Raw genomic sequence first — 22,723 nt, 5'->3', positions numbered from 1 at the left:
TGGGTGTAAGCCTTTGGAACTATATTATTTTTAGCCAAGGGACTTTTGGGGCTTCGACGTGCTCACGTATTGTTTGTTCTTTTTTGAAAGTCCCGTTTACAACTCATTTGCTTTTAAACTGCTGAGCAAAAGATGCACTTGCATTAGTTATCTGTATGTGCTTGGCTTTTAGGCGAAGCATATTTATGGGGATGACTTTTAGAAACAGCTCTACACTCAACTAATTGACAGCGTCGTAATGTATGGATTGAACTCGTTGCGTTTCATATCTGCCCACAATCTATGTGCCCACTGTATTTAGCAGCTAATGCATTTGATTACGGCCAAATGCCAAGCCAATTAGTGAGCATGTTGTCATAAATTTCAATACATGGGTCCATAAATGTAATTTAGGCTCAATGTTTACCATTAATATTGGCTATGACAACAGAAACAACAACGACAAGGACAACAACAGAATACACAGTGCAGCAGTCACAGCAAGGACACGAGAAATGCACTTTAAATTGCCAAATTCACTCACACACACACTCACAAACGCACATATGTGTATATGTATATATGCATAAATGCATGGCATATATAGTATAGATTATGTATTTGGAGAGTTAATTAAACGCGAAGGCAGCCAGTGGTCTAGGGAACACAACAATACGCCACTGACAGCAGACGTCAAGCGGTGACCTAAGTAAGGGTTTAGGGCAGAAAAAAACCTGTTAAATGCATTGGGCGCAGAGGGGGGGGGGGGGCACATTGAGGGGCAACTTTTCAGTTCCCACTGCCAAAATGTATACGTCCACTGAGCGCAAAGTTCATGCATTTAAAATGAATGTTATTTTTATAATATTAAATTGGCATTTCGTGCTCGGAACTGCTTCACCAGAAGGTAACGTAAGTCTTAGTCAGGAGCAAAGTTCATTTTAATCTATAGAGTTTATTAATCTATAGAGTTTTAAATAATTAATTTCAAATTTGGCACTTAACCTACTTGTGAGCTCCTCGTATTTGCAAATTACTTAAACACTGTTTGAAAGGCAATGCCTTCAGCTTACAGTTTGAGAAGCACCAAGCTAATACGCCTTTGACTAATTTAAGCTCGCTTATCGAGGAGGCAAAGCGGTTTTGTACCGCACTAGTTTGAGCTCGGATTTGTATACTATTTTTCGCCATGAAACGAGCCTGAAACCAATTTAGTTGACAAAAAATTACCGAAGCGAAGTATAAACAGTGAACACTCTACCAACGGACCGTTCTATTAGGCGAACATCCCTCTTTGGCGGACATTTAATATCAAGCCATTATGGTAGGTCTTTACTATATCAGGTTATACTTATTCCCCACACCCTTATTAGGCGGACACTTCTCTTGAGCGCCCAAAAACTACACCGCGATCACCAAAGAGAAATTTTCCTGTAGATATTTTTTAAAATTGCATAATTTAAATAAAATGGGTTTTGCCGGAGTCGAAACATCCATAAATAACCCTATTTAATGGATGGATGGATAGCTAGACATAGAGACGATAGATAGATAGATAGATAGATAGAAAAATAGATAAATAGAAATAGATAGATCAATCGATTGATGGATAGAGATAGAGATAGAGGTATAGATAGAGATATAGATATAGATTGAAAAGGAGGTAGAGATTGGGTTTGAGATTGAGATAGATAGATAGATAGATAGATAGATAAATAAATAAATAAATAGATAGATAGAATGATAGATGTATAAATAGATATATAGAGATTCAATTTTGCGAGTAATTTGTATATGATATCTAGGAATTGAAATATTTCAAGTAAATCGGAAAATTGAAACTTGAATTAAGTTCATTCATTAAATTAACAAAATGTTGTAAAATCCACGTGAAAAATCAGGTTCACGAACCGAACCTAAAAGCAGGGCGAAACAACCACAATTTTTTATTGTTTTGCATCTTAGGTATTTAGAACACAAAGAAACACATTTGTGAGCTTATAATAAACTTATTTGATTTTTGAATTAATTTGACAGAAATATTAAAAGTTTCGAAGACCAAATCAAAGTACATGCGTCAAAAAGGGACAGCGCATCAAATTATTCTATTCCAAAAGCAATGCTAAGAACACTTTTGAGGAATACATTTTTAAAACATATTTCTAAATAAGTTAATTAATAAAGCAGTAATTTTGTTGTTGGGCTTATTTTGCTAAGTGTAACTGTAACTGTTTACCATGGACAATGCAACTTTATGTAGCTAACTTTACAGGGCGCCAGATAAGTTTTAATTTAAAGTGACTCGCAATAGTGGTGTGTGTGTGTGTGTGAGTGTGTCCGTGCAAGAGATAGAGAGTATGTGTGTGTGATTGCTTGACTGGCAGCTGCCAAGTGGCGCCAGAGTTGGAGACAAGTTTATTTAAGGAACATTTGAACGACACAAGGATAAACGACAGTCCTTCAACAAAAGACGCTAGTTATGCGAGCTGCTTGAATGCGTCAAGTGCCTGGTAAACGGATTTGCGTGCCATATATTTAAATGATTTCAGTCTCAATCTGCTATATGTTTGCATAGTTTATGAATGCGGATTTAAAGTTTGGAAATACACGCCGTATTTGTTGAACAAATCTCATTTAGTGCATCAATGCACCTTTTGTTTCCGGCCTAACATTCGGGCGGGCTGGCTGCTGCATCCTGTGCCAGTGAGTCCTGTGTCAGCTTGCTTCCGTTTAAGCTCGACTTTCACATTAAAGCTGGCAACTCGAAACACAGAGCACGCACCACGCACCGGCAACCAAACACCGGACCTTCTCGATGCTGACCCGAGCTCAGCATCAGGCCCAGCCACGACCTTGGACAATTTGTGGGGCAGGCAGGGGCCAAGGGTTTGTTCTGGCTGCCAGCTGACCTTTTGCCAGCCATGGTATTGGCATCGCCAGTGCCAACAGTTACTCAGTGTCAAGTTTTTGTCGCTTTGCCAGGCTTCGTGTTTGGCCGGGCAATTTGATTTATGTGACTTTTGCTTTGCATATGCCATTCCGAATTGGAATCGGTGACATGGACACGGACATGCCCACATGGCCACGTCGACAACTTGAGAACGTAAGCAGACAATGACTGAGATCCACCACAAAAAAAAACAACAGAGTCACACATGAGCCCACAAGCGTGCCAGAGCCCGGTTGGGGGGCGCAGTCATGACGCTGCTCTAAGCGCTTATTTATGGCATCTTTTAGGCACTGGCATTCCGCTTACGGCCGCAGCCAAAAAACCATCAGCAGTGGCAAAAATAACCAAAAAAAAACTTTATTTTGTTTTCTTTCTGTTATGAAAAAGTGCGTGAGGCTTGTAAACAACAAAAACATTATGTAGCATAATAAGCTCAATGTGTGTTTGGGTGTGCGTGTGCGTGTGTGTATGTGTGTGCGCATGCAGGAGCGGAGCAGCTTGACAAACTGCTTCTTATGGGAATATGCAACGGCCACATCGGTCAGTTGGTCACAAAAGGGGCTTTCACGCGCAGACATTCGAGGAATATCTGGGAAAATATATGTTCGTATCCACCAGTAACTGTGGAAAATTGGTAGAAATTCTTTTTGTTTACCATCCTTTGTCAAAGTTTATTTATTTATTATTTATTGAATTTTATTTATTACGGGGCTCATAGTTTTAATGGCCGACAGTTAAAGTGTTTTCTTTCAAAAATTCACCCATGCAAGCGGAAAATGAGCGGAAAACTGTTTTGCATGCAAGCTTTTCTCTCTTTTCCAATAGACCTGATCATTGGCTTACATATTTCTAAAATCATTTCAACGTGATTCACCGCTTACGTAAAATCCACTTCGCCGAGTGGGAATAAGAGTTAAAAGTAGAAAGAGAAAATTTAAATTTTTCCACGTGCGTGAAAATGGTTGCGCAACTTTTGCAAAACATTTCAACAGAAAACTGGGCGCGGACAAAGTTGTGTAATACCAGCTGGTAATCTTTTAAAATATTTCAAGCTGTTCGCCCAAACTGACATTGTCTGAATATGAATATTCATAGGAGACATAAAAAGTCAATGAATACGTGATTTAACCCTTTCGAAAAGTCACCGCCTAGGGCCAATGTTGTATGTTATATGTAGGACAGTTGTGCATGTTTTTCGTCTGTCCAACCTCAAGCTTAATTTCAGGGCTCTATACAAAAATGTATTGAGAAAATGTTTCATTGAGAATATGTTTCATTTAGCCTCAGCAATATTGTTGATAGCAATTATTTTGCTTTAATTCCAACGACTTGAAACCATTTTTTTTTTAAATATATGTAAATTTCTTTTGACACTTGCTTCAACGAATTTGCAAAATTCACCCTTCTGGGTAAAATGCTAATTCAAGCGGATGCGAGTTAATTGTTAATTTAATCTTCTACGATTTCAAAAGTACATCTTAGGCAATTTCTACGATCTTTAACAAATATATGCTGGCTCTGCACGTATATTGCTCCAAGGTGTATGCGCTTTCAATTCAACCCTGTGACCATAAATGTGTGTATTGCGTGTGTTTGTGTAAATTATGCGGGCTATGTATGTGTATTGGATGTTTGCCACTTCATGTTTGCCGTAGTCGCTCGTCATCAAAGTAAGTTAAACAGCCAGACGGGCGGACAGGAAAATAAACGGAAGGCGTCGACGTCGCTGACAGCGCAAAATGTTCGCGCTGCCAAACTTGGCTGATTTCCCTCTTCTTTTCTGTTTTTATTTTTTTTGACAATAACAACAGGCCAAATAAAAACAACAACAAGAGCAACAAAAACGACTAAAACAAACAATTGCCGCTGACGTCAAAGTATCGCTCAAACCGTGAGCCTCTCCGGCAGCAGTCACCTGAAGGACTCTTTGCCGAACGAAAGGATATGAAAACTTTGTGATGAAGCTGGCACATAAAAGCGATCAAATAAACCACATAATTGTATGCAATAGTCGACTAAGCGAAACCCTGTAGCAAGATCTGAGCAGTCGTTGCCAAATATCGCATAACCGAACCTTCAAGCAAAGCAATTGCCCAGCCGAATCGAAACCCGAACCGAAGCATATTTGTTTTCCAAAAGAGTTGGTTAAAGTTATTAATGAAAAAATTGATTAAAACTGAATAACATTTTCCCAAAACTTGGCTTCAGCCTACTTTTGCCTAGTGTTTAATGGGTATAGCATAATAAAATGCTGTGTCCACATATATATTTGAGACTGGGAAATGTTCTTTACATAACAAAAGCAAACTCTTGACAAAATTGATTATTTTCCATCGCTTTGATATTGTCTGAGAGCTGCTATATCAAGAATATCTTTTCTTTAAATTTGAAAAAAAGAAACAAAAAAACGAATATTGGCTTTTCACATGCGTTCAAGGACTATTTAGATTGAAGTTCCCTTCAGAGCCAGGCTGAGCAGCGCAATTCAATCAAGTTCGCAATCATTTTATAAAATACTTTTATTGTATGCGATTTCAGATTAATTGCATTTGGCTTTGATTTCAGGAAATATTTTGTTGTATTAATATTTCATTTTCAAAAAATGGTTATAACGAAAAAAGGTAGTTAATTTGTTATAATATTTGTCTTGTTTTATGATAACATATTTACTTAGTTCTTTCTATCGTCTGGCTCATCTTTTGCGTAGCAGCTCTTATCACATTTGCTGGCCTTTCTGAACAGAATCTTATTTGGGGTGAAAAGTTTTATATCCAGTTAACTTTCGCAATGCTCAATCACACATCCATTGAATGTAAATGGAGCCAACGCACAGCATCAATGCAGTCTTCCCTCTCTTAGTTATGGATGATAAATTGTGCCCCATTTACCATATACTCATATTTGATTTGATCTCTTTCCTAGCCGCTGACAGGGACAACTTGAGTGATGAGAACGTCAAATTTGTTATTGTCAGTGCTCGTATATAGATGCACATAGATGTTGGGAGGCTTGCCAAGCATATAGGCTGGTTGCATGGAGGAATAGACTATATTTTAGTGGCAATCAAAATGCGATTTGGTTGATTTATTGCGTATACGCCTAGCCTGTTGCATTTCACATTTATCAACCATTTTCGGCCCCTAACTGAGTTGAATACTATGCGGCGCTTGCCCAACTGATTGACAACAAGATTCCAAGCAGTTGCGCATTAATATATGTGTTTGCGGTTTTGCCCTCGGGACTTTTGCCAAGGATTCCGATACCTTCAGCGGGAAATAAACCGGCGCAAATAATGACGAATATCCGTCATAGCCAAAGTAATAAATGTTTAGCCAAACGACTTTGGCAAATAAGAAAAATTTGTTCGCATGGGACATCCTTCAGAAATCCTTTTCAACCCAAAAACAAAAAAAACAAGAACATGCAAGAATGCTTGAGTCGGGTGTGCCCGACTGGCGAATACACTGAACCCATTGGATTCCTTCTTTAAATACATACATATATATATAGAAGAGCACACCGCCAACTTTACACTTTACGCTTCGTCTGTGCTTCTTCTTCCGCCAACTATATAGAATGGTCTGATCATGACGGCATAATATAAGTCAAATATTCTTAATCTATTTATACTAAAAGAGAACCTACATACAAAGATTGCTGTTTCTAGTTCTTATAATTTTGGCGTTATGCTTAAAAACCATGTCTCCAAATCGATATTATGAAATGAAAGGAAATATCGATCAAAATAAACTCGATCTGATTAAGGTATATGAAAATAGATATTTCAAATTTCGCGTCTATAGATTTTTTAGTTTCCTAGATCTATGGTAATTGCTAAATAAAACTAATATATTGAAAAGTAAAAATGTTTTTCATAAAGAACTTCTCACTCGATCAATCGGTCCTATGAGAACTGTATAAAATGATGATTCGATGTTATTGCGAGCTCGGAAATTTTATCTTTGTAAGGGGAAATCAATACCGCCTGTAATACAAGGACGGACATGACAACGTCAACTCAATTCGTCAAAAATATACTGGAGTCCTTTTTCGATGCGTTACTTACTTTATGATAAAAAAAAAAGTGCCCATCGTAAGGGTATAAAAAACGAAATACAAGTGTTAATAGGTTAGTTGATAATGCTCGACTAGAAGCTACTCTCTGGAAACTAGCAAAGCTGGAGTTACTTGGGCCTAAAACATGTGTGAACTAACAAATGAACTCGGTTGTGATTATGTTTATATATTTCTATATATATACATAAAGTACTTTGTAGTTTTAATTATATCGTCTGATAATTCTCTCTGCTAGGAGCATACTTACTGCTATTACCAGAGTTGTTTAGTACACTTTATAAGCATTAAATAGATGCGGGGTATAAGAAGAAAATTTAAGAGCCGCCGCCGACATATTTTACCATCATGATGGGGGCTGATGTTGTGGTTGCTGTTGCTTGTGTTCGTTGGCGAAGTGTAAAAGTTATGAGGCGCCGCTAGACCTGAAAACAGCCCCAACAATTTTATATAAAAAGACCTTTCCAGAAAGAAGGACAAGCGGCGAATGCAGAATGAGTTTGAAAAATGGGTAATGCGAAGCGTGATTTAGTATTCATTTGATGAAAGTAACACGCTTACCTCTCCAAACCGAACAGTTTTTCAATATATCTATTTATAAAGACTTTACCAGGCTGTTTGCGGGACTTGTGGAAAACATTTTGCTATTGTATGCCGTAAATATGTATCTGTAAATGTTTGACTGCGAAGTTATTATTCTTAATATTATTATGTTATAAAGTGATTGGCTACAAACTATCAACTAAATTTTTAAATAAACGAAGTCGAAACTAAGACAATACTGCGATTCGAACCAGGATTCTCCTTTAAAAGCTAATTGATTTTAGGCATATATTTTACTATTCCAGCAAACTTTTCGTTGGAATAAAAATATAAGCTGCAGCTCTTGATCTGTTACTCACAATTTCAAAGTCCAATTCGAGGCGAAAATGTTTATGAGAACACGCTTGAATATATATTAGGATATAGCAGCATAAATTGAGTTAATCAATCAATAATCATAGTCGCATTAATCAATGATTTTCCCAGCATGAAACTTTTTGATGTTTTTGAGAGGTTTGCGGATTGCAGAACTCATCTTTCGCTTACTTTATATTTGCGTGCTGGTCAAACGCATCAGATGAGGCAAAATATGTCGCTGCAATTTGCGGTCTGCAACCGCAAAATTCATTCCGCAATTGTTGTTGTAAGGCCAGCTTATGCATTGCATTGAAAGCGAAGGCCAGAAAGTAGGCTTTAAATTCTGCAAAATTGGAAAATTGCGTTAAGGACAGACACAGAGACTCTGGAATAAACCAGACGGACGGAAACTCATTAGTGGGCTATAATGATGCCCAACGACAGCAGAAAATAAGAGTCAAACACGTACAAGCACACACACACACACACACACGCATACACCCACACTCTTTACACACATGCCGACAGATTGCCTACTTGAGCGGAGATCGGAAATTGTGCACATTGCATTTTGTGTGCACTGCACTCGATTTAAGTGTGTGAAATATTATTTGCGAGCTTAAAGCCACAGGGCAAGGGGCATGGGTCAAAGGTCCTGAACGGGTTAAATGTTATTATAATTAGAACAAACGACCCGGCAAGGCGACGCCACGGCAATTTACTTAAGTTGCTGGCAACGAAAGAACTGGGCCCGACCAGAACTACGTGAACTACACAGCCAACCAACTGCCGGCCAATTAATGTTTCAGCTGGTGGTTTATGTTGACATTTTACGACATTGATAGCTTGCGTTATTATTATTTATGTTGCCTGTTGTAGACTTTGGCCAAAGTTTCTCCAACTGCTGCTCGGAAAACTGCCGGCTTATTAGAAAAGTTCCTGCTGCAGTTAGGTCTTTGAGTTGGCTGGTTAACTAGACTCTGGCTTCTTTCGCCCACATGCACTCGTCCGTTTAATGTATTGGTCATATTTATGCAGCTTTTTCATATTCATAGTTGTTATCATATGTCTGCAACAGCGTCGCAAAATCAATCAAAATAGTTTATCAAAATGTTATTTAACCTGGTTAAATTGGGTTTGATTAGGTTGGGTTATGTTAGGCTATGTTATGTTATTTTAAGTTATGTTAGGTTAGGTAAGGCTATGTTATGTTACGTTAGGCCTAGTTTCGATTGGTTTAGTATAGTTAGGTTATGTGAGGTTAGGTTGGGTTAGGTTAGGTTAGGTTAGGTTAGGTTAGGTAAGGTAAGGTAAGGTAAGGTAAGGTAAGGTTATGGGATGTTATGTTATGTTAGGTTAGGTTAGATAATGATATGTTATGTTAGGTTAGGTTAGGTTATGTTATGTTATGTTATATTATATATGGTAATGTAAGATTACGCTGTGTTATGATAGGTAAGCTAATTTTATGCTAGGTGAGGTTATTTTAGGTAAGGCTAGGTTACGGTACATAGGTTAATCGAGGTTACTTTATGTTGTATGCAGAACTTTGTTATATTTAGTAAGGTGAGATTATGTTATGTTGGGTTAGGTTAGTTTATGTTATGCTAAGTTATGTTAGATTACGTTTAAGGTTTGGTTAGGTTAGGTAAATATAGGTCAGATTAGCTTTGGTTAAGTTATACTTATTTAGGTTAGGTTGGTGAAGGTTGAGGTTAGATTACGTTTTAGGTTTCGTTAGGTTAGGTAACTATAGGTTAGGTTTGGTTAAGTTATACTAGGTAAGGTTACGTTGGTGTAGGTTGAGGTAGGTTGGGTTGAGTTACGTGAGGTTAGATTATGTTGTGCTAAATTGGGTTGAGTAGGTTGATTGGGTTACGTGAGGTTAGGTTTGGTTAGGCTAGGTTTGGTTGGTTTAGGTTAGGCTGCATTGGATTAGACGAAGTAAGATTACGTTAGGAAGGGTTCGGTTAGGTTAGGTTAAATTGGGTTAGGTTAGTTAGGTGAGGTTCGGTTATGATAGCTTAGATAAAGGCCCATTAGCTTAATGTGATAACTGCTGGTTAAGAAGTGGGTTAGGGGTGCGGTTAACTGTCTTCGATTGTGCTAGGCTTTTTATTCCACGACAGACGCCAGTTTAAGGAACCAGCATCCTTTGATGCAGTGCCCCATTATGACTCCTGAATCCAACCTTATTAAACTAAGTCTAAAGCAACTAAATTAGTTGGTGAACATATTCACGCTGCTGCACAAAGTCTAAGTTAAAAGTAACTAAAACTTAGCTTTTTCTTCGTGTCAACAAAATGTTGAAATTGTGATAACTTGTGGCCAGGCTTTGTTAGAGCAAGGGGAACAAGTTAAATACTCATAAATGCAAACTTCAGGTTTTGCTTGTTTTCTGCATTAAAATTGTACAATTCTAGTTTCGAAAGGGCTTCCATTTTGCCATTAGTAACAACTGTAAAATCATTATATATTCTGATGTGGAATGTATATTATATATTCCTGTGTTATCTCTAGGTAAAATTTGAATTCCATGGAGACTTACAATAGCTGCGAGTAACAAACAAGCACGCATACCTATATATACATATATATATATATATATATATGAGTATATGATATCTATTTGCCAGGCAGCTATTAAATTAACGATTTGGTATACATTTATGGAAATAACGTTGAACATGCACATAAATGGCAAAATCAAATCCCAGCCAGAGGTTTGCCACGTTGACCGAGCCAAAAACTGGGTCAACTTAAATTCCATCCAGTGCGAAAGTCTGTGCAGTTTTTGTTGTAGCTGTTGCAATTGTTGCTTTTAGCTGATTTAGGTCCGCAACAAAATTTCCAAAAACCAGATAGGCAAAGGGGACACGGACAGGGACAGAATAGCTGGGAACGGGCATTTTTGCTGAATGCTCCCAATGGTCAATTTACTTGCGCCGCTGGGATATTCACTCTTTTTGGCAGTATTTGGAATAGTACCGGCGTGGAGGCAATGTGGAAATACCAAGGCTGCAAGCCACTTTTGAAACGAACGAATTCGAATTCGGAAATCCACTTTATTTTATACTCTAAAAATATATATTTTTTATAAATTATAATCCTGTGAGGCCTACTCAGCTCCAAGGCATAAATAACCATTAAATTTATCTAATCATATTTTGTGGATCTCCTTTTTGGGTAGTAGACAACAAATTTCCATACAAGTTCACAAACCGAACGTAAAAGCAGGCAGCTGTTTCTTTGGGTTTGGAGCGCTGCTCAGTTTTATGAACTATGCATCGTATTTTTATGAGAAGACTTAACATATAACCCTAACAATCTAGAAGTTGACAGCGTGAGGGCGTTTGGCACAAATCACACCAACATACTAAGTTCCGGCGGGCAAGTAAGCCCATAATGCTAATGATGATGATAGCCCTAAGCGGGACTACGGCTGCCATGCTCTTAACGCTCTTTTCATTGCAACACCCCGCCAAAGCACCAAAGCACCCTATCATAGCCCACGCCAACAGCAATGCTGTGTTTACGCTTCCGCACCAGCGCGCTGCGTGGCTGACTTTTGCCCGAGTTGAGCAAAGCCAAAGCACTACAAAAGTTGGGCGACAAGGGGGAAAAAAAAGGAAAATAAACGAACTAAACAAATAAAAGGGCACAATGCGAGCGCGAATGTTGCAGTCGGATGCAACCGACTGGTTAATACTCGTTAAAGGCCCAATAACAGCTTCTAGTGGGCTACACGCTAATTCTAAGTGAAGATATATTGATAGTATAAATATATTTCTAAATACCCAGAATCGATTGAAAATCGTAAAGAAGGGTGTATTGGTTTTGGGCATATGTATGTAAATATATATGAAAAGCCAAAATAAAAAATGAAAAGCCATATGTATGTAACCGACAGAAGAAAACTTATCCGTACCTAAAAATATACATATATTCGTAATCATCATCAAAAGCCGAGTGTATTTTGACTTTCTACTTGTTCGTCCGTTCCTTTGTATGAATGTATCGACCTTTGAAACTTTAAGAGCTATGGACTTGAAACTTTGAACCTAGCTTCTTTAAATAGACTAAGTGCCCGTGTTTATTTCAAATCATCAATAACACACCTCGTTACTACGAAATCGATAAAGATCGGTATCGACTTAATGTTTTCTGAGCACAAATAGTTAGAGTATACGTAGATCCAGAATATTTTACTTTTTGAATGCATTCTCCCCAAAATTGAAAATAAAATGCATGTCTCGAGGCATAGTCTTGAGCTTTCTTACGCACACACAAGAGTGCTTTATTTATGCACCGAAAATTTCATAAAGATCGGACAATAAGCACCGAAGTTAATCACGAAAGCATTTCCCATAGTGGCGAGGAAGAAGAAGCACAGCTGCCCTCAATATGTGTGTGCGAACTTGTATGTGTGTCTATCTTTAAAGCATTTAATTAATTGTCTTCATTCCGTATTTGAGCACCATTTGCCACGCCCCTAGTGGCCATATCCATATAATCTAAATATATAGATAATGTGTAAGTTTTTCAAGTCTTAAATAGTTGACTTCCATAGCGCCTAAAAAAAAAATGGCCTCGTACGAGGAGACGGGCGGAAAAGCAAGGCGAACATTGCACACAATTTTTTATTCACTTTGTAAACGAGCATAAAAACTTTGAGTCTGGGCAAAAAGCAAGCACGCTCGGATGGGACTGCTGCATGGGTGGGGCAGCCGTTTTGGCCTCAGATGCTGTCATGCATGCAAAAATGATGTCAACGGAGACAGAAACACAAAACGCTGCACTAAAAGTCAAAGCCAAAAAAACCCAAAAAAGGAAATGAAGTAAAACAAAATAAAATAGAAGAAAAATAAGAAAAATATATATAAAAACGTTCACATTCCATGCATTATAGTTCTTAAGCACAGGTAGGCGTGTGTGTGCGTCTGTAGGTGGGTGGGTGTGTGTGTTGGTGGGTGTTTGTCTGTCTGTGTGTGCCTGGCTGTGTGTGTGTGTGGGTGAGAGTCTTGTGGATGTTGGTTTGAAACGCAGTTAAAATGTTTGTCAGGGTAGCTCGCGGCAGGTCGCATGGCATCTTCTGGTCGGGCATACCCAGCTAGAGCACTCTTACTTGTTTTTAATTAAATAAGTTTTTCTTTATTAAGCGGATTTTTAGACAAATTTCATATGATTTTCTCAAAATTCGGCTTTATCAGCCAAATCCACTTAAAAGTTAATCTCTTAACTTAGTCGCCATTAAAACCCCGCTCTTTATATATGTTTGGGAAGTTTTTTGGTAAATTTAAAAAAGGGTTATAGAGCGCGTTCTTATGCCAGCTTCAGTCTGCGCCTAAGCTTATTATCCAATTATTCCTCAGCGATAAATGTTTCTTGAATATCTTCGGTGTTTAAAGTCCGATCCTAATGACATTTTCAAGGCGTAAATATGGTATTCGAATGTGTGTAAATACCTAATCCCAAGGCAATAGCTATTAAGAGGTTTATTTGTTTACTATTATGGGAAGGTATGGGCTAAGGTAACCAAAAAGTGAAATATTCTGGACCTGTGTCTACTTAAGGGGTTATGACGCTCTAAAGGCTGGACGAAAGCTGTTTTTATGTGATTTTTTTTAATAATATATTTAGCTAGTACAAATTTATAATTGCAGCTTATTTACACCTTTTAACGTCTAAAACAAACTTTTTTTATAAGAATCAATTAAAACGAGCGACGCAGCAGCGTTTGTCGTCGGACATATCTTTAAAATTACATTGTTTAAGGAATCACGTAAGCTTTTATGTTTTTTTTTTTAAAAACGAACATTTTAGGGATTTTTTTTTTGAAAATTTTTTAAAATATTTTAAAATACATCCTTTCATGAATCACGTATGCTTTTATATGTTATTTCTGAGATCGTAAGCGATCAAACTAAGAAACAAAATCGATTTTTTGTCAATAGAGTGTTAATGAGAGCCTACATACAAAATTGTTGTACCTAGCTAAATTAAGAAAAGGTTATCGATTCATGGAAGCGGGCCAAGTTATCGATGATTCGAAAGAAAAATTGATCTCATAGCTTCTATAGTCTCTCAGATCGGACAGGCGGACATGGCTAAATCAACTCAGCTTGACTTACAGATCGGGAATATATATGTATGTACTTTATGGTCTCGAAAGAGCTATCTTCAGCCTGTTACGACCATTTTGAACCATCTGCTATGGGTTTAGCGTGTAACAATAATAATATGTGTAAGGGCATTTAAACACTTGAGAGACGTTGCTTAAATGTCTGTGTGTGTCAAAAGAGGGCACAGAAGTGGCTGCAGATACTGTCATAAAATGTTGAACATATGACAACTGCGGCAAGCTGAGCACGAGCTGTTTGTCAGTTCCAGGCGGAGATGCCAATTGTGCTGGCCCAGGGAGTAAAAACAAAACAGAAAAAAACCAGAAGACGAAATTCGCACACAGAGACGTGTATATATGGAAATTTAATCAAAATGCCATACTACCGCATTCAGAATACCAAATACCGAATTTATGCAGAATACACAAACGCCCACGCACGCCTTGATAGGTATGTATATGAGCTGCTCGGGCGACAACGGCGGAAAATTACAGTTTTCGCAGCACCTGGGCCACAGAGAGATGCATTCGGCAAACAGTTGCAGCCGTACAGAGGTCAGCACATTACTGAATCTGTATCCACACACGTTCATATAGATATGTGGCATACATATATATATATATATCCCATTAGTGCCTTGCCTAAGGTTTTGGGGAGCACCGTTTTTCGGGTTGGAGCACGTTTTTGTGGCACTTTTTTAAGAGACGCCTTTGGCAAACAAAGTCAACGCCGCCTGCCCCCAAAGAACAAAAACAACCGTAGAGTACATATGCACTTGCCACGCCCCCTAGCCCCTCGAAGAGCTCTGCATGTGATGTTGACTGATGGTCAAGTGGACGGACTGACATTTGGGCATTGGAACGAACTGACCCTTGTGGCAAGCAGGGCGCCACCAGTGGGCGGCTGCAGCAGACATGTGCGTAACCAGAGATTCAAAAGGCTACGAAAATTGCAGCGCTGTGCGAAGGTCAGCAGCTGATGATGAATAATGACGAGTAGCCCAAAGGCAAATTGAACGGCGCAAAAAAAAAGGAAGAGTGAACTTTAAATACCCTTGCAGACTTATGGCAATGCATGGTGCATAAAAATGAAATATTTTAGAACGGGAAATGATAAATGTGACAAGCCGAGCTTTCAATTAAAATCACGAGTGGAGCCAGAGGCAAAAAGCAGGTTCGAACCATCCAGCGAGACACAGATCATGTTTAATGATCTTGCAGCCCTGATTGATGGAGCATTGCCATATAAAAATATGCCAATGTTGAATGAGATTGAAGCCCTATAATCTGGCAAGAATTGAGCTTAAAAAGCATATATCAGCTTTAAAAGTAAATAAGTGTTTCCTGTGGGGTCTAAATAATATAGTAAACCGATGGAATATGGGGAATGACAAACCCGGCCTTATCAAGTTAGATATAGAAACTGTCAGACGGACATGACTTTAGCCATTCAGCTGCTGATGCTCACCAAGAATATACACACTTCGTGACAAAATGCAAATACCCTCCGTAAAAAAGAGAAAGGAATGGAGACAATGCAAAAAAAAAAAAGAACGCGATTACTTTCTGTCCAAAATGCATTTAATTTTTAAGCTGCCGAGGCCTTTTCCATTAAATCGTGATCACGCCAGAGCTGTCCATGATTTACCGAAATGTCGGCTTTGTGCGTTGCTTGTGCTGCCTCATAATCCTCCAGCTGCAGGCTCTGCACATAGATGGCACCCAAGTAAGCATTCGCTGTGGACAGTTGCGGGCGTCTGCCCATCAGCCCTATGTCCTGCAGCTGCACGGGTCCATCGAATTTGACAAGATAATATCGCACACGCCAGTTCTCGCCCAGGGCACCGTGCTCCTGCGGCAGCTGGTCGTGCACCAGGCTGGGCGCCAGTGTTCCGGCCAGTGGCGATACGTAGCATACACCTTGCGTTAGAATATTCTCGCGATAGGTGCCACAAAAGACATAAACATCCTTCATGGGTTGCCGGGGTGGACAAAATCTTAGCACCACATCCAACGCGTGCTTCTCGTCTTCCGTGGTGACTTTGTAGGCATAGCCCAAGAGCAGTACGCCCAATGGTAGCTCGAATTCGGTGAGGAACAACCGAAAGGCACGTTCATAATTAATAATACGCAGGGCACAGCCCCCAGTGTAGGCGGTGTCAAAGCTGTGTTCGGCATTGTCGCCCAACGGCACCGACGGCTGCAGAGCCTGTCGCGCCAGATTAAAAAAGGGACGTGCCGCCAGCTGGCGTACGCCGCACTCGAAACTGGTGCGGCCCGATCCCACACAGAAGTTTGAGTAGAAGGGCAGCGAACGGTATGGATGCGTGCCCAGGGAAGGCCAAAGGCGGGACCACCAGCGCTCGTTTCTGGCCAGAAAGGCGGCATTCACAGACTCATCGCCGCTGTTGTTGCGTATATTGTAGCCATATTGCTGCAGCGTCTCGAAGCACCAGGCTGGCGCAAAAATGCCCGCCGAGAAGCCGCGTGCCGCAATCCTAGCCAGAGTATGAGCGCTCTGAAAGCGTCCCAATTGGCCGCGCCCAAACACATCGAGTCCCAGAAACAAACGATGCGGTGCTGCCTTCTCACGCTGTATGGATGCCTCGCTCGTGTCCAGACTGCGATCGTCCCAGATGTAGTTGATCAGAGTGCCATGACTGGCGCGAAAGAATTGCACATTACGCTCATTCAGCTCGTTCTGCCAGGACAGTTCGCCATTGTCGATGACGCTATCGTACCAAATAACGCGTCCATGCGGCACCTGCCGCTCGGTCGCCTGACGCAGCTCCTCCACAAAGAGGCTGTTGCGAATGAGCCCTGGTTGAGTAATGGAAACTGCACAATCGGAAAACGTTACTCACTAGAGATTGGGCATGGCCTCGGCACGCACCGGACACTCCACATTCACCAGCCAGCCCTCGAAGCCAAAGTGCAGGCAGAGCCGTGTCATGGCTGCCACAGTACGTTGCACGCTCTCCGCGCTGTCGAGGATTTCGTGCAGTAGCTGTTTGCCCGAGTGGCCCTCGGCTATGTAGGTGCCCAGCACGGGCACGCCATGTCGATGGGCGGCATTTAGCCAGCCGCTGGGCGGAATTGTCACATATTTGTGGCTGAAGTAACAAAAATAATCCACAGCCGACCAGTGCATGAATCGATAGTCATCGTACTTCTCCGAGCTGTGGTAGTGCCTGTGAGAGATTGGGATTAATGATATGCGATTAGCATATGTCCAATAAAACTCACTCACCGATCGTTCAAATAGTTGCCCATCATGTCGTGGCAGACAAGCAGCTCGCGTCGACTGTTGTTATTCAGCGTACGTCGATGGTTGCTCAGAAAATCGGATTGCCTCTCCAAGTAGACCGCATCGCCGCGCACTTCGGTATCCAAGGGTTGGACATAGCTCTTCCAGTCAATGTCACGACTGCGCACCAGAAATCCGAGCAACTGCACATTGTCCAGAATTGGCTCTGCCTCCAGCTGAGCTGCAATTGCGGCTGTTAGTTCGGGTCGCATGTGGGCAGCAGCAGCGGATGCTGTTCATGCAGCTGTTGCCTGTTGCGAAATGACTCCAGCGGCGACTGGCTGGCTTGCATTTATCAGAGTCGGTTGCGAGGCCGCCCTACACGGGTTTTTTTTTTTATCGGACTTGGAAAACTGCGCGGCATCCGCATTAGATGAGAACTTTGAAGTCGACCATGCGCGATTATTCCGCCCAATGTCAATACACGCCCCCATGTGCATTTTATCCTACTTTTTCCCGCATGTACATGAAGCGAACCTTCAACTGGTTTAGCTGACTAATAGAGACTGAATTAAACAATATTTTTCCAAAAAAAAGTTTAAGCTCGTTTCGTTAGGGTATAATTATTTATATTTATTTTTTTATCAGGTGCAGATTTATCGGGAAATGTGCGATTTCCGATGAGTATATTTTAACTGTTTATCCAAGGTGCGATATTTTTGATTCTTTATAATTGTTCTTACGAGCTTTAGATGCACAACAAAATATTTTTCGTAACCCGCAAATGTGCAAAATGTGAAGGACTAATATATGTGTTTATAACTAATATATAAACTAAACTCTCGAAGAAAATGAAAACTTACGTGAGGTTGCTTAATGCTGAGCTTCAAGTAAATATCGAAATTCGTGTCAAAATCTCAAACCTAGGATTCGTATATAGACATCGGTCAAAAGTTCCCACCTCCATAACTCGGCCAAAAGTCAACCAATTTTTACGAGTATTGACATTTTGTTGTGGTTTTCTCTCTTAAATAATATGGCATTTAAATCTGACTACATATTTTTGAGTTTAAATTCATGTCAAAATCTTACCCCTAGGATTCGTATATAGACATGGGTCAAAAGTTCCCACCTCCATAACTGGGCCAAAAGTCAACCAATTTTTACGAGTATTGACATTGGCTTGGACTCTTAATCGATTTGGCATCTAAATCTGGCAACATTATTTTTGGTCGAAATTCATGTAAAAATGGTACCCTCAAATATTTATTTTATACGTACCGCGGGCAAGGCCAGAGTATACCCGCTTGTCTTATATAATTGATCACATCTCACATATAAAAATAACATTTTTCATAATAATAATAGCTCACAAGCTCAGCCTCAAATATGAATCTACATTCCAAGCGAGATTTGTGCTCTTAAATCATTTTTCAATAATAAATAATCTAAAAGAATTAATTCATGCATGTGCTATAACTTAAATCATATTATCTGGGCTTTAAGTATTTGAATTTAGATCTTGTCCCTGGACTGAATCCACTTTAATGCGCAGTAAAAATAATCTAAAGCCCTTACAACTGCTGTGGAGGAAAGCAGACAAAACGATATCGTTTTATCATTTATCCAACCTCGATTTCTACGGGCGCACACACGAAAATTTCTATTTGGATTATGTGAATAATTCATGCGGTCAGCGTACAGATTCCAATCCCCTTCCCTTCCCTTCCACCACCCCCGCGACCATCACGAAAAACCCGAGCATTTCCATTGCAGTTGCTAATGGGCAGCGCAACAGCAGAAACTGCAACAGCAGGAGCATCACCAGTAATGTCCTGCCGCTTCCTGTTGTGGCAAAAGTTTTTCGCATTCGGAGCTTCAATGGGCGGCCGTTTGAGGGGGTGGGGATTGGCAGGGTTATAGGTGGGTGGTGGCAGTCGCAATTGGGCTGACGTTTTGTGCAATTTGTGCGCTTACGGAAGGCAACGAGGCGTTTGAGCGGAACTTAAATCTATCACTGCGGCAAGGATATGGATTTTACAGTGGCACATCGGGAATACTAATGAGAGTTTGGGGCGGCACACACGGGTTTATAAAACTGTTCAAAAAAACGAACAAAAAGTGGTTTGGTTTTGTGCAATTACCTATGGATATATCATAGCTGTGTGAATCATGAAACGTAACGTCGTTCATTACTGCGAAAATGTAGATCTGGAGCTAGAGACCTACTGATGGATGCCAAATCGGTCTATTGTGCCTGGAGCTCCCTTAGGGCACAAAAGTTGCTGGAGTTCCCTGAAGGCACTATTCTTACTGAAGAAGTTTCCTCCTATATCTGGACATAAACCAGGCTTACCTCCAAGAGCCCAGAATATGTTTCAGGGTAAAAGCACATTTTGTGAAGTATATGATTTTGGTTATTTGTCAGGTAGTCCTAGGTCACATCTTTGAAAATTATAAGTTCTAGAGGCTAGCCTGGTATTAGGAAGAGGCTTATTCCATAAAAAGAAGCTTGAATTGATATTGCGTCCGCTGGGAGCTAGGAACAGAGTATCCTCTGGTCGGGCACTTTTGACTGCAGCACCCTTCTGTATATAAAACAGGAGAACATTGCTAATGCTAAGTAAACAAAGGCGGAAACAAACTGGAAGGGAGAATCTACATATATATGAAGTGGCTTTAAAACTGTAAGCGATACAGATTTTGCGGTTGGGAGCAAACGTGACAAAAATAAATATTTTTTATCAGCAATATACAATCAATTGTGTACAGCTATGACTAAAACAGCGACAGATATGAATTTCCGCGAATGGCAGTGCGCGAGTGTGAGACCAGAAAACACAGCACGCTGAGTAAAACCTTTATTTCCGACAGATTTTTCCAATACGAGCCACATTATATGACGGCTCAAAGTTTTTAGGATTTTGGTCATATGTTAGTGGAAAAGTGAAGCACTTGAATACCAAGTTTGTTCAAGATATTTGCTTAAACATAAAGGTTTTTCTAAAAAAATACATTTTCGGACCGATTCTTTCAATGATATAGCAATTCGATATGACGAGGCTCTCGGTGATATTTAAGCAGCATAATGTAGCTCGTAATTGCTTAGTTTGGTCAACATATCTTGAAAAATAGTTCTTCATAAAAAAAACTTAATTTTCGACCGATCTTTGCCTCAATAGAACGACAAACTTATGCAAAGCTTTTTGACGTTAAGTTTATAATATCCACGACAAGGATATAAGCAAAGCTTGTGTTCATACAGAGCTTAAACATAGCATTCCTTTTGGGAACGTGGGGCACCAATATCATGATTTTAACAGCCTACTTGGCCTAAGTCAAGCACTGGACAAGCTGCCGCTGTCGTCATGTCTCGCTTAAAAGCCGGGACACGACTGCAGACACATTGCCCAAAAGATGCCCAATCACAGATCCAAGACTGTTGGGTATCGCTCACAACATCGCCTGGAAGCGAGCGGTAGCTCAAGAGCTGCACGGCTCTATCATCGGCAGAGATTGCCATTAGTTGTATGTTCGGAAGGACGTAGCTTCGACTTATTGGGCAAATTGAAAAACGGGGTATATGAACTTACGGCAGCCACAGGTGCAACTGTTTGTGGCGGTAAATTCACTCAGCTGTTGGTCAGATGCCGCATCTTTGCCGACTTCTGCTTCCTCTTCCAGGCTCGGTTGGCGCGGCGATGGAGACACCGGCATGGCGATGGCCAAGTTCTCCATGTTTTGCTCCATTACCTTCTGCTCGTCCATATGCACGAGAAGCTAATCCAACAGACGGCGGCAGTGACAAAAATAAAACACAGCGATGCGGCGAAAACTTGCTCAAATTTTGGTGACACATAACCGAACAGCTGTTCGATCAGTGTTGGTTAACGCGCAGTGGTTAAAAACAGTGCAAGCTCTGCGCGCTTACTTAATTCGAATTCAAATTCGAATTTGAATTGAATTACGCAACGTAAATATAATTTAAATTAATTAAATTTATTTGTATTTGTCTTTATTTAAAAGTGCTGAAGGCAACTACAATTTGCGTTCAACTAAATGAAAAGTAAAGCAGCTACGGCCTTAAGCTGAATTGAATTTCCTTGCTTGCTTTAATTTCAATATACAACTTTCTCTTATTTCTTCTTCCTACAGTCGAAAACAGTGTCGCAATCAGTTGGCTTTTGGCAGAAGAAACAATGCAAAATTAAGCCAAGGCCGCAATGCAGCTGGACATAAATTGTGATTAAAGAAGCGTCCAGCGAGGCGGAAGACAGCAAAACTTTGCTTGGCACAGCTGCCAAGAAGCAAAAGACAAAACGAGCTGCATTCGCTCTTGATTTATTACAATTCTATACAAGTTTTTGGCAACAAGAAGACGCACTAAAAAGTACACAATATGCCAGCTGGTCGGGTGGCCGGTAAAGCCGGCTACTCAAATCACTATTACAATGGTTTGTATCCATCCGTAATTATTTTTTAAAACATTAAAATTGTACATGCATTCTGCAGTCCTTCAGCTGGTTATTCAATTAAAATGCGCATCGATTGCGTACGTAATCGAATAACATTCATTTTAATTAATTTGTAGCCAACATTGCTGGATGGCTACAGGGTTCTTAAATTTTAATTTAATTGGGTTAATATATGACTGCATATATGCGTATACAATAATATATGACTCTCTCTCTCTGTTTCACTCACGCTCTCGTCCGGCCTCAGGGCGTTCGTATGTGGGCATTAACGAGGAAATTATGTGGGTCAGTATTGGCATGGGCGTGACTATCGCGCTCCTTATAACGATTGCATTGTGCTACATTGCACGAGAGAAATGCCAGAAACGTCAGCGCGAATATTACGTGACAGCATAGTTAATGTATGCAGCCGGTGAGTGTGGCTTGCCAGCGGCCACGCACTGCATCATCCAAATGGATGTGGATGTCGATGTGGATGTAGGCGAAGCGCAGGCCTTGTCAATCACAGCAGCCATGGCAGCAACGCCCCAAGCAGCAGGCGCAGCTGCGTCAGCCCCAACCGATCCCGGCCCAGGACCACAGTCAGAGCCCCAGCCACAGCGCGAACCCGAGGACGAACCAGCGGAGCCAGCGGTCACCATTATGAACTGGACCCTTGTTGACATTTGCGGCGCTCGCAGTTGGGGTTAACCCAAAGGAAAACATAACCCACCATTTTAAGCAAACACCCACAAGCACATACACATACAAATAATGCATAGCACAGGCGGCTGCCTTAGGCAGCTCGTTAAATTTTTTTTCGTGTAATCAAGAACTTGTTGTAATCATAGAAAACAGCCGCAAGCTGTATAACTTAAAAACAATGTTATTAAATTTGCCAAGATATATTAATATATAGCGAAAACAATTTTCATGAGGCTTTTACTCTAACAATTTTTATTTTCAAATCGCGCGCAAATTGTAAATTGTGCTACACT

The 22,723-nt window shown here is 40.4% G+C and overlaps 3 protein-coding genes across 3 annotated transcripts in view; 2 read left to right on the top strand and 1 right to left on the bottom strand.

The window, feature by feature from the left end:
• LOC135427426 (uncharacterized) overlaps positions 1-22,142 on the top strand; it is a 33,489-nt gene extending 11,347 nt beyond the window's left edge. The window contains exons 2-3 of the mRNA XM_064680939.1: positions 21,427-21,725; positions 21,994-22,142. Of these exons, the coding sequence (XP_064537009.1) occupies positions 21,671-21,725; positions 21,994-22,142 (204 nt within the window). The 5' untranslated portion in view covers positions 21,427-21,670. The remainder of the gene's footprint in view (positions 1-21,426; positions 21,726-21,993) is intronic.
• ENGase (Endo-beta-N-acetylglucosaminidase) lies at positions 15,588-21,222 on the bottom strand. The gene is made up of 4 exons (XM_064680937.1): positions 20,865-21,222; positions 17,275-17,512; positions 16,889-17,215; positions 15,588-16,828 (listed from the first exon to the last, which is right to left on the bottom strand). Exons 1-4 carry the CDS (start codon positions 21,037-21,039, stop codon positions 15,613-15,615), a joined length of 1,956 nt encoding a protein of 651 aa, XP_064537007.1. The 5' UTR covers positions 21,040-21,222; the 3' UTR covers positions 15,588-15,612.
• A 3-nt stretch (positions 22,143-22,145) lies between the features above and the next one.
• LOC135427425 (uncharacterized) lies at positions 22,146-22,653 on the top strand. The gene has a single exon (XM_064680938.1). It carries the CDS (start codon positions 22,146-22,148, stop codon positions 22,434-22,436), a length of 291 nt encoding a protein of 96 aa, XP_064537008.1. The 3' UTR covers positions 22,437-22,653.
• Positions 22,654-22,723: the final 70 nt, after the last annotated feature.

The sequence above is a fragment of the Drosophila montana genome, unplaced genomic scaffold (genome assembly GCF_035044405.1).
Source record: "Drosophila montana isolate Dmon_TW-CO22-7 unplaced genomic scaffold, ASM3504440v1 contig_2178_1, whole genome shotgun sequence".
Taxonomy (NCBI): domain Eukaryota; kingdom Metazoa; phylum Arthropoda; class Insecta; order Diptera; family Drosophilidae; genus Drosophila; species Drosophila montana.
This window is presented reverse-complemented; position numbering and strand designations above follow the sequence as displayed.

What these genes read in the sequence shown, in the direction of transcription:
- LOC135427425 (XM_064680938.1), top strand. Translation starts at nt 22,146, where the DNA reads ATGTATGCAGCCGGTGAGTGTGGCTTGCCAGCGGCCACGCACTGCATC.
- ENGase (XM_064680937.1), bottom strand. Translation starts at nt 21,039, where the DNA reads ATGGACGAGCAGAAGGTAATGGAGCAAAACATGGAGAACTTGGCCATC. An exon ending in GGCAACTATTTGAACGATCG is followed by an intron (nt 17,216 to 17,274) that starts GTGAGTGAGTTT and finishes AATCTCTCACAG; the next exon opens with GCACTACCACAGCTCGGAGA. An exon ending in GAGGCCATGCCCAATCTCTA is followed by an intron (nt 16,829 to 16,888) that starts GTGAGTAACGTT and finishes CATTCGCAACAG; the next exon opens with CCTCTTTGTGGAGGAGCTGC.